Genomic DNA, 12,157 nt, shown 5'->3' with positions numbered 1-12,157 from the left:
TTGAAACTTGTTTTTATATATTCTTTCCTAGAGAATGTTCCATTTGCACTTAAGAAAATATGTATTTGTGTTGTTTTGGGTAGAGTGTCCTATAAATGTTAAATCTAGTCACTTAATAACTATATTTCAATTCCTCTATTTCCTTATTGATGTTCTGTTTAATTCTGTCCTTTATTGAAAGTATGGTATTGATATCTCCAAGTGTTTCTGTAGAATTGTATTTCTCCTTTCAATTTTGTCAATTTTTTCTTCATGTATTTTGGAGACTCGGTTATTAGGTATGTATGTATTTCTTATTTTTATATCTTCTTGATGTATTGTTCTTTTATCAGTTCTTTTATGAAAATTTTTGACTTAAAGTCTGCTTTATCTGATATTAGTATCGTGAGTCAGCCTTTCTTTTGGTTACTAATTGCACACATATTTTTCTGTCCTTTCACTTTTCACCTTTTTATGTCTCTGGATTTTGAAGTGAGTCTTTTATAGATAGCCTATAGTTGGATCATGTCTTTTTTATCCATTCTGCCTATCTCTGACTTCTAATTGGAGAGTTTAATCAATAATTACTGATAAGGGTGCATTTAGTTTGGCTAGTTTGCTGTTTGTTTTCTGTGTGTCATTCTTTTTTTCTCAGTTTCCTCAATTCCTTCATTATTGTCTCCTTTTTGGTTACTTGACTTTTTGGTACTGTACTGTTTTGTTTCCTTTCTCATCCCTTTTTCTGTGTGTTTTTTACTTATTTTCTTAGTGGTTACTCTAGGGATTATAAATAGCCTCTCCATATTATAACAATCTGTTTTGAATTAATACCAGCTTAACTTCAGTAGCATACAAAAACTCTGCTCCTATACAGTTCCATCGCTCCCTCTTCATGTTGTTATTACACCTTACATCTTTATACATTCTGTGCTCATTAGTGTCAATTTATACATTTTGTGTTCATTAATGTCAATTTATAATCTTGTTTTATGCATTTGTTTCTTAAGTAATGTAGAAAAAAGTTATAAACCAAAAATATAATAATACTGGCTTTTGTGTTTGCCTATATACTTACATTTATTATTTATTTATTTATATTAAATTTTTTAAATGTTTATTCATTTTTGAGAGAGAGAGACAGGAGCATAAGTGGGGGAGGGACAGAGAGCGAGGGAGACACAGAATCCAAATTAGGCTCCAGGCTCTGAGCTGTTAGCACAGAGCCCGATGTGGAGTTGTAACTCACGAACTGTGAGATCATGACCTGAGCCGAAGTCGTCCTTTTAACTGACTGAGCCACACGAGGTGCCCCTTTCGTTTAGTGTTAAAGGATGGTTTTTTCTTGTTTTTGTTTTTGTTTTGCTTTAAATAAGTCATCCTACTGCTTTTTGGCATTTATAATTTCTGTTGAGAAATTAGCTGTTGATCTTATTGGGGGTCCCTTGTAGATGAAGTTTTCTCTCCTTTCATGATTCTTTTTGAGTTTTTTTTAAAAATTTTTCTAATGTTTATTTTTGAGACAGAGGGAGACAGAGTGCGAGTGGGGGAGGGGCAGAGAGCGAGGCAGACACAGAGTCTGAAACAGGCTCCAGCCTCTGAGCTGTCAGCACAGAGCCTGGTGCGGGGCTTGAACCCACGAACCATGAGATCATGATCTGAGCCGAAGTCAGATGCTCAACCGACTAAGCCACCCAGGTACCCCTCTTTTTGAGTTTTGATAGCTTGATTGTAATGTGTTTTGGTATGGATGTCTTTGCGTTTATCCTTTTAGGAATCTCTTGAACATTTTGAATGTGTAGTTTATTAAGTCTTTTACCAAATTTAATTAAGTTTTTAGCCATTATTAAAATATTCTTTCTGCCTCTTTATTTCTTCTCCTTCTGGAACTCCCTGTTATGCATGTGTTGGTGTATTTGGTGGGTCTCACTTCCCTCTTCAGCTCTGTTCATTTTTCTTCGTGCTTCCCAGATGGGATAATTTCATTTGAACTACCTTCCAGTTCTCTATTCTTTCTTCTGCCTCCTCAAGAGTTGCTGTCAAAACCCTGTAGTTAATTTTTCATTTCAGTTATTGTGCTTTTCAGCCCAAGATTTTTTTTCCTTGGGTTGTTTTTAAAGTGATTTGTATGTCTTTATTGATAGTCTCTGTTGACACATTGTCATTTTGGTTCCCATTAGCTCTTTGTTTATGGATTCTTTGAGCTCTTTGAGGATGTTTAATATGATGATTGAAAATCTTTGTGCAGTAAATCTGATGTCTCTTCTCCCTCACAGACCATTTCTGTTAGTTTCTCCTTTGAATGGGTCATACTTTCCTGTTGCTCTGTATATATCACAATTTCTTTTTTCACAAGTGATTATTTTAAATATATAATGTGATAACTCTGGAATCCAAGTTTTTACCTCTCCTTATGGTTCATTTCTGTTGCTTTCTGTGGGCTGTTATTTGTTCACTGACTTTTCTAAACAATTTTTATAATTTTTTTGGTGACGATTTGTCTCTATCTTAATCTGCTTGGGCTACAGTGACAAAATACCATAGAACAGAGATATTTTCTCATAGTTCTGAAGACTGAAAGTCTCAGATCAGTGGTGCCAGTGTGGTTAGTTTTTGGTGAGAACTCTTCCTGACTTGCAGATGGCCACTTTCTCTCTTGGTTCTCATATGGCAGGGACACACACACACACACACACACACACACACACACACACACACACCCCAAGCACTCTCTGGTGTGTCTTCTTATAAGAGACGTTAATTCCATTATGAGTGCCCCACCTTCATGATCTCATCTAAACCTGATAATTTCCTGTATGCCCCCCGTTACTGAGTGCCATCACAGTGGCGCTTAGGACTTCAACATCTGAATTTGGTGGGCAGTGGGAGTGGGGTACAAACATTTGGTACATAACAGTCTCTGAAATCTTTTCTTTAGTTGTGATCTGCTAATGGTATGAGAGAGATTTTTTTAAATATCTGGAGTAAAAAAGAAAATAAAAAGAAAAGAGAAAAAAAAAAAGAAGAAAGAACGCAGGCTGTCTCTGTACTGGAGCACTCTAACACTTAGGCTGTTTACAACTCTCTCTTTTTTTGTGCTGAGCCTAGAGATGAGTCGGTAGTTTTTTCAGGTTTTCTCTGAGTAGGTGTCTTGCCTTGGACATGTGCATGGCTTTCTAAACTCCCGGTATTTTTTAGTGCCGTACTTTCCCAAAGAAATTGTCTTGCCATCTTTTTCTTCCAGGTTTTTGGCTTGCCTGTTATTTGCCTCCATTGGAATATTTTGTCCCAAGTGGCAGTGAGTTTTTCATTTGCCTTAAAATTTTTATGAAGAATGTCCTCTTCAGAGTATAGCTGCTCTTTCTGTACTAGGAGAATTTTGAGTTGGTAAAACAAAGGCGAGAGCCTTGAGTCAGTCCTTCAGGTAGCCTTGCACAGGTCACAGCAGACAAATTCTTTGAGAACAGTGTCTGCTCTGCTCTCTAGAACCAGGGACTAGGGTTCAACTGTAGGAATGTGGGTTAGTATATTCAAGACTTTCACAGAGCCAAGAGTGGAGAAAGGGAAATAAAAACATTGCAAAGCTTTCACACTGTTTTGAAGTCACCTTTTTCATGTTTCAGCATTTGTTTGGTTTGTACAAACCTTTGACCAATTTCCAGAGTTCTGAGAAATTTGATTCTGATGGTTTTTGTTCAATTTTTTTGTGTTTCTGTGGAGGGATTGGCTCTTGGAACTACCACCTACATGTATTTCTGAGGGAAAAAAGGATGATGTCTTTGAGGAAGTGTATTTTGCTTGTGCTTTCCGATGTTTGTTGCTGTTGGGCTCACTATGTACCTCTTACAGTTTTTCTCTCCACTTCTTCCTGTGCAGCTTCTGCCCTATCTTAACTGTTCTTAGCTGCTTTTGTTACTATTTTGGAGCCTTTGGATTATCCCTGGTTTTTCATTCAGCTTAAAATGAAGATTGCCTTTTTTACTTGTTTCCTTTGTTACATTTTTATGGTGTCCAGGAATCAAATTATTCCCTTACTCCCCAGATTTCCCTCTTTAAAAATTTTTTTTCATTTTATTTATTTTCATTTTTTTTAAACATTTATTCATTTTTGAGAGTGAGAGAGAGTATGAGTAGGGGAGGGGCAGAGAGAGTGAGAGACACAGACTCAGAAGTAGGCTCCAGACTCTGAGCTGTCAGCACAGGGCCCTATGTGGTGCTTGAACTCACAGACCGTGAGTTCATGACCTGAGCTGAAGCCAGATGCTTAACCAACTGAGCCACCCAGATACCCCCCCCCCCCCAATTTTTTTAATGTTTATTTATTTTTGAGAGAGAGAGGCAGGGAGGGAGAATCTGAAGCAGACTCTAGGCTCTGAGCTGTCAGCACAGAGCCCTGTGTGGGGCTCGAACCTACAAACTGTGAGATCATGACCTGAGCCAACTGGAATGCTTAACCGACTGAGTCACCCAGGTGTTCCCTGCAAATTTCCCCTTTGGTCCTTGTAGTCAACCCTTCTTCCTATCCTAAGCCTCTGATAATTAATATGTTTTCTGTTCTTATAACTTTGCATTTTCTAAAATGTTATGTAATTGGAATTATACAGGGTGTAAGCTTTTGAGCCTGGCTCAAAACACATTGCATAGTAATGTACAATAGCACATTGTACAATGTACAGTTGTACATTGTACAATTGTACATATGTACAATAGCATAATACATTTGAAGATTTATTGCCGTTGTTTTGAGTCATCAGTAATGTGTTCATTTTTGTTGCTGAGTAATTTTCTATTGCATGAATGTACAGTTGAAGGAAATTTGGGATGTCTTCTGTTTTTTTTTTTTTTTTTTTTTTTAAATTTTTTTTTTTCAACGTTTTTTATTTATTTTTGGGACAGAGAGAGACAGAGCATGAACGGGGGAGGGGCAGAGAGAGAGGGAGACACAGAATCGGAAACAGGCTCCAGGCTCCGAGCCATCAGCCCAGAGCCTGACGCGGGGCTCGAACTCACGGACCGCAAGATCGTGACCTGGCCGAAGTCGGACGCTTAACCGACTGCGCCACCCAGGCGCCCCCGGGATGTCTTCTGTTTTTAGTGATGATGAATAAAGCTGTTATAAACATTCGTGTGTAATTTTCACGTGAACATAAGTTTTAATTTCTTAGATAAATAATACCTAAGAAGTGGTATTACTATATCATAACTTTCTAAGAAAATTGCTAACTAACTTTGCAAAGTGGCCATATAATTTTGAGATTCTTATGTAATACATATATCAGTGTATGAGAGTTCTGGTTCTTCTGCATCCTTACCATCACTTGATGTTAGTGTTTTGGATTTTAGACACTCTAACGTATCGAAGTGGCATCTCTGTTTGTTTTACATATTCCTATTAACTAATGCTGTTGAACATTTTTTCATGTGTATTTATTTGTGTATCTTCTTTGGGGAAGTTTCTTTTGAAATCTTTTGCCATCCATCCATCCATCCATCCATCCATTTGTTTATTAATTATGTTTATTTATTTGGAGAGAGAGAGACAGAGCATGAGCAGGAGAGGGGCAGACAGAGAGGGAGAGACCATCCCAAGCTGGCTCCGCAGTGTCATAACAGAGCCCAGTGTGGGGCTTGAACCCCCGAACCCTAAAATCATGACCTGAACTGAAATCAAGAGTCGGTTGCTCAGCCGACTGAGCCACCAGGTGCCTCTTTATTATTTATTTTAATTGAGTTTTGAGACTTCTTCTTATATTTTGGTTATTAATCTTTTATTAGGTGTGTTTTGCCGATATTTTCTCCCAGTGTGTGGTCTGGCTTTTCATAACCTTAACAGTGTCTTTCAAAGTGCAGTCATTCTTAATTTTAATGAAGTCCATTTTATCAGTATTTTTGGGCTTTACTTTAGCTGTTGTGTCTAAAGCTCCTGAAGATTTCTTAGATTCTTCATATGTTTTCAGCACTAAAATTAGAATGGAATTAATAAATGTAACTAGAAAGGTTTTAGTATCCTTTCTTTAGTATTAAGAAAGTAAAATGGGGCACCTGGTTGGCTCAGTTGGTTAAGTGTCTTACTCTTGATTTTGGTTCAAGTCATGCTCTCATGGTTCGTGAGTTCAAGCTCCACATTGGGCTCTGTGCTGACATTGTGGAGCCTGTTTGGGATTCTCTGTCTTCTTCTCTGCTCCATGCTGTGCAAGCTCTCTCCCAAATAAATAAACCTAAAAAAATTATGTTTTAATTAAGCCAGTATGTTCAAAATGGTCATCTCAACACACATTTAATAGAAAAATTATTATTTTTAAAGGTTTTGATTTTAAGTAGTCTCTTTACACCCACTGTGGGGCTCGAACTTACAACCCTGAGATGAAGAGTTGTATGCTTTACCAACTGAGCCAGCCAAGCACTCTGAAAAATTATTATTAATTCTTTTGATAATTTTTTAAAAAGCTTCTTTATTTTTTAGAGAGAGAGTGAGGGCCTGTGTGTGCAGTTGGGGAGGAATAGAGAGGGAGAGAGAGAATCCCAAGTAGGCTTTGCACTGTCAGTGTAGAACCTGATGTGGGCCTAGTGGGCCTTGAACTCACGAACTGTGAAATTACAGCCTGAGCCAAGTTGGGCCCTTAACTGACTGAGCCACCCAGGCGCCCCTTAAAAATAAAGAATTTACGTTTTAATTTTTGTTCTAACTCCCACACTCACATGTATTTCACACAGCATATCTTAACTCAGTTGAGGCACATTTCAGGGACTCCCTATCCATGTATGTCTAGTGGCTACGATATCAGAAAGCACAGATCTAGAAGTTTTAATAGTTTTAGGTTTTACTTTAAATCTGTTATTTATTTCGAGTTACATTTTGTATAGGTATGGGTTGAAGTTCTTTTTACATGGTTGTCATCAGAAATGTTTTAATGAAAGCTCTGGGCAGTTAGAAATCTAGAGATTATTCTAGGCTCTAAAGCTCAAGATTTAAACATAACTTTCTGTTACTGCTTCATTGTCTTTTATTTCAGTGCAGTGTAAATTTACTTTGTAATTAATTTTCAAACCATATTTGTAAAATGCTAAGATGTGTTAGGCATTTAGTGTCTTGGCTTTATTCACATACCTTTTCAAACTTAAATTACACATTATGCTTTTTACCTTTTTAAGATTAACCTCCCCATTCGCAAACTCATATCTAAAATTCTTACTTTGTTTCCAGGCATGTACTGGCATTGAAAACATTGATGAAGCTATTACATTGCTTGAACAAAATAATTGGGACTTAGTGGTAAGTACTTCTTTTTTTTCTTTTTTGCAGCTTTGTTGAGATATAATTGGCATATGGCATATAAATTTAAGGTGTATAACCTGATGATTTGATATACATATATATTGTGACATGATCAACACAATAAGGTTAGTTAACATATCTGTCATCTCACAGTTACTTTTCTGTGTGTGATAAAAACTTTTAAGATTTACTCTTTTAGCAATTTTGAAGTATACAGTGTAGTTTTGTTAACTCTAATTGCCTTGCTGTACATTAGATCCCCATTTATTCATTTTATACCTGGAAATTTGTATTTTTTGACCACCTTCATTCTGCCCTACCCCTGATAACCACCAATCTAATCTGTTTCTGTGAATTCCATTTTCTTTTAGATTCCACATAAAAGTGAGATCATACAGTATTTGTTTCCTCAGAATTATTTCAAGAATTTTTTCTTTCCCTGACCAGTAATCAAATTTTATTAATTTTTCAGTGTCCTTAACATTCCTTATAGATGGTTCAGCATACCATAGCCATTAATAATTTTAATCTCAGTGCACAAAATCTAAATGTCTTATCTTTAATATGAAGTTCATATTTAGTTCAGTATTAAATTACTAAATTATTATGAATTCTTAGATAATTATATGGTTCTTAAAGTTGTTCTCTTCTCACTGTGTATTAAGGTTCCTCTTCCCCTGTAATATTTTGATTGAGATGCTTGGTAGGAGAGAAAAGTCAGACATGTCTAAATGTCAGAATAATTCTATTTGATGTTTCCTCCTCACTTCCTGGAGCTCTCACTATTGATCACCCCTTTCTAAAGCTATTAAAGAAGTGACATTCTTGTGTGGTTAAAAAAATTTTTTTTAGTGAACTTCAGACAATTTATTATAGAAGTGGTTTAATGTTTTGAATGGTGGGAGGCAGTAACTCATAAATCAAGTCCGGACACAGCACTACAGAATTGTAATTTATTTACAATTGCGAAGCAACCTATACATGAGTTGTTTAAAAAAGATTTTTTTTAACGTTGATTTTTGAGAGACCGAGACAGAGCATGAGTTGGGGAGGGGCAAAGAGAGAGGGAGACCCAGAATCCAAAGCAGGCTCCAGGCTCTGAGCTGTCAGCACAGAGCCCGATGTGGGACTTGAACCCATCAACTGTGAGATTATGACCTGAGCCGAAGTCAGATGCTTAACCAATTGAACCACTCAAGTGCCTCATAAACATGAATTGTTTAACAGTATTGGAATAATACTGGTTGTGTTGGGATGACACAGGTGTCCCTCAGTGCCTTTGAAATGCTAAAAAAAGTCCAAATTACAATTTTGAAGAAGTGTTAATTTTCAGAGGTAAAAACTTGAGATGTGGGCTTAGAGGGCTGAGATTAGATATCCAGCTATGTTCAAGTCCATGCATGCATTTATATAATCAACCATTAATTATCTATGTGTTTTGTGAAGATTTACTACTTTTAATTTTTATACTCAAAATATGAAAAATCTTTATTTTCAGCTTGTACAACTAATTGTTTAACATTTTCTGGTATATTATGCAAGGGTGTTTTCTTTTAATTGTGTGATTAAATTTTTCTAAATACAGATGAGTTAGTTGTAGTCTTCCTGTTTTGTAATCTGCATTTTTCACAACAGCGTATCACGAATGTCTTTATCTAAATAAATGTGACTGCTTATTCTTTTTAATGTTCTTTTAATGTTTGCATGGTATTTCAAAGGATGGTTGTAGCATAATTTTACCAATCAGTCCTATGCTGTTAGACATTTAGGATTTTTGCAGTGTTTTGCTAATATACACATTACTGTAGAGAATATTGTTGAACATCGTGGTGTGTGTAACCTATTATTTTCCTAGAAGATATTGAATAAATTCAAATCATAAGTGAATTTCTGGGTCAAATTATATATATATTTAAGTTTTTGGATATTTATAGTCAGTTGCCTTCCAGGATGGTTGCATTAATATGTACATTTTTGAGATTGTCTATTTCATTAAACCAGAGTTTCCTTATTTTTCATATAAGAAAAATGTTCAAAGAACACCTTTGGTACTTGTCAAAGTTTACAAATGCTTGAAATTATGGTCTGACTTGAAATCCATGCTTTTACAATGATACAATTTTCTTTTAAACGTATTTTTATTCTTTCCTTCTTCTTTTCTTTTAAGTTTTTCTGTTAATCACCCTCTGCTCATCATGACACATGCACTCCTTAATCTCCATCACATATTTCACACTTCCTCCCTGCTCACCTCCCTTCTGATGACCCTTATTAGTTTGTTCTCTATGATTAAGAATCTGTTTCTTGGTGTGTGTCTTCCCCCCCCCCCCCCTTTGCTTATTTGTTTTGTTTCTTAAATTCCACATATGAGTGAAATCATATGGTATTTGTTTTTTTCTGACTGACTTATTACTCTTGGCATTATACTCTGTAGCTCCATCCGTGTCATTGCAAATGGTAAGATTTTATTCTTTTTTATAGCTGAATAATATTTCATTGTATATATATACCATGTCTGCTTTATCCATTCATCAGTCAATGGACAGTTAGGCTGCTTCCATAATTTGGCTATTGTAAGTAATGCTGCTGTAAATATTGGAGTGTATATATCCCTTTGAATTAGTGTTTTTGTATCCTTTGGTTAAATTGCTAGATTGATTATAGGGTAGTTCTATTTTTAACTTAAAAATTTTTTAAATGTTTATTTATTTTGAAAGAGAGAGCAAGCTTGAGTGGGGGAGGGGCAGAGAGGGAGAGAGAGAGAAAGAGAGAGAGAGAGAGAGACTCAGAATCCAAAGCAAGCACCAGGCTCTGAGCTGTCAGCAAAGAGCCCCATGTGGGGCTCAAACTCACAAGCCGCAAGCAAGATCAAGACCTGAGCCGAAATCTGACACTCAATGACTGAGCCACCCAGGTGCCCCTCTACTTTTAACTTGTTGAGAAACCTCCATGCTGTTTTCCAGAGTGGCTGTACCAGTTTGCATTCCTACCATCAATGCAAGAGGGTTCCCTTTCTTGGCATCCTTGCCAACACCTGTTGTTTCCTGTTTTGTTAATTTTAGCCATTATTACAGGCATGAGGTGATATCTGGTTGTAGTTTTGATTTGCATTTCCCTGAATTGAGTGATGTTGTGCATCTTTTCATGTGTCTGTTGACCATCTGGATGTCTTCTCTGGAGAAATGTTTGTTCATGTTTTCTGCCCATTTTTAGATTGGATTATTTGTTTCTTGGGCATGGAATTGTATCAATTTTTTATGTATTATGGATACTAACTCTTATCAGATAGTCATTTGCAAATATATTCTCCCATTCCATAGGTTGCCTTTAGTTTTATCAATTGTTTCCTTTGCTGTGCAGAGGCTTTTTATTTTGATGAAAGCCCAGTAGTTTAATTTTGCTTTTGTTTCCCTTTGCCTCAAGGAATCTGTCTAGAAAAAATTCTATGATTTTTATAGTTTCAGGTCTTACATTTAGGGCTTTAATCCATTTTGAATTTATTTTTGTGTATGGTGAAAGAAAGTGGTCCAGTTTTATGCTTTTTGCATGTAGCTGTCCAGTTTTCTCAACATAATTTGTTGAAGAGACTTTTTCCCATTGGATATTCTCTTCTGCTTTGTCAAAAATCAATTGGCCATATAATTGTGGGTTTATTTCTGGACTTTTATTCTGTTCCATTGATCTACGTTTCTATTTTTGTGCCAGTACCATACTGTTTTGATTACTACAGCTTTGTAATATAAGTTGAAGTCTGGAACTGGGATGCAGCTTGCCTTTTGTTTTCAGAATTGCTCTATTTGGGGTATTTTGTGGTTCCATATTAATTTTAGGATTGTTTGTTGCAGTTCTGTGAAAAGTGCTTGTAGTATTTTGATAAGGATTGCACTAAATATGTAGATTGCTTTGGGTGTAGACATTTTAACAGTATTAGTTCTTCTAGTCTTTCCCTTTGTTTATGTCATCTTCAGTTTCTTTCATCAGTGTTTTATAGTTTTCAGAGTACAGGTCTTTTACCTCTTTGGTTGGGTTTATTCCTAGTTATCTTATTATTTTTGGTGCAATTGTAAGTGGGATTGTTTTCTTAATTTCTCTTTCTGCTGCTTCATTATTGTTGTATGGAAATGCAACAGATTTCTGTAGATTGATTTTGTATCCCGGTGACTTCACTGAATGAGTGTATCAGGTCTAGTGGTTTTTTTTGGTGGAGTCTTGAGGGTTTTCTGTGTACAGTATCATGTCATCTGCAAATAATGAGAGTTTTACTTCTTCCTTACCTATTTGAATACCTTTTATTTCTTTTTGTTGTGAGATTGCTGTGTCTAGGACTTCCAGTATTATATTGAATGAAAGTGGTGAGAGTGGACATCCTTGTGTTGCTCCTGACCTGAAGGGAAAGGCTCTCAGTTTTTCTCCATTAAGGATGATGTTAACTGTGGGTTTGTCATATATGACCTTTATTATGTTGATGTATGTTCCCTCTAAACCTACTTTGTTAAGGGTTTTTATCATGAATGGATGTTGTACTTTGTCAAATGCTTTTTCTGCATCTATTGAGATGATCGTAGTTTTTATTTTTTCTCTTACTAACACGATGTATCACATTGATTGTTTAGCCATTGAACCATCCTTGCATCCCAGGAGTAAATCCCACTTGATTATGGTGAATGATATTTTTAATGTATTGTAGGATTCTATTTGCTAATATTTTGTTGAGGATTTCTGCATCTGTGTTTTTCAGAGATAATGGCCTCTAGGTCTCTTTTCTTGTGGTGTCTCTGGTTTTGGTATCAGTAATACTGGCCTCATAGAATGAAGGAAGTTTTCCTTCCTTTTCTATCTTTTGGAATAGTTTGTGAAGAATAGGTATTAATTCTTCTTTAAATGTTTGGTAGAATTTGCCTGTGA

General features: G+C 36.0%; 1 protein-coding gene across 3 annotated transcripts in view; it reads left to right on the top strand.

Annotated features, from left to right (window-relative positions):
- The window catches only part of FAF1 (Fas associated factor 1), a 524,128-nt gene that overhangs the window by 65,843 nt on the left and 446,128 nt on the right, over positions 1 to 12,157 (top strand). The window contains exon 2 of one of the 3 annotated variants that reach the window (XM_007077228.2): positions 7,181 to 7,249. In XM_007077228.2, coding sequence (XP_007077290.1) covers positions 7,181 to 7,249 — 69 coding nt within the window. Of the gene's footprint in view, positions 1 to 7,177; positions 7,250 to 12,157 lie in introns of those variants that run through there. The other 2 variants (XM_007077231.2, XM_007077229.2) reach the window with 2 other exon arrangements.

The sequence above is a fragment of the Panthera tigris genome, chromosome C1 (assembly GCF_018350195.1).
Source record: "Panthera tigris isolate Pti1 chromosome C1, P.tigris_Pti1_mat1.1, whole genome shotgun sequence".
Taxonomy (NCBI): domain Eukaryota; kingdom Metazoa; phylum Chordata; class Mammalia; order Carnivora; family Felidae; genus Panthera; species Panthera tigris.
Note: the sequence above shows the minus strand (reverse complement) of the source record. Positions and strands in the feature narration are given on the sequence as shown.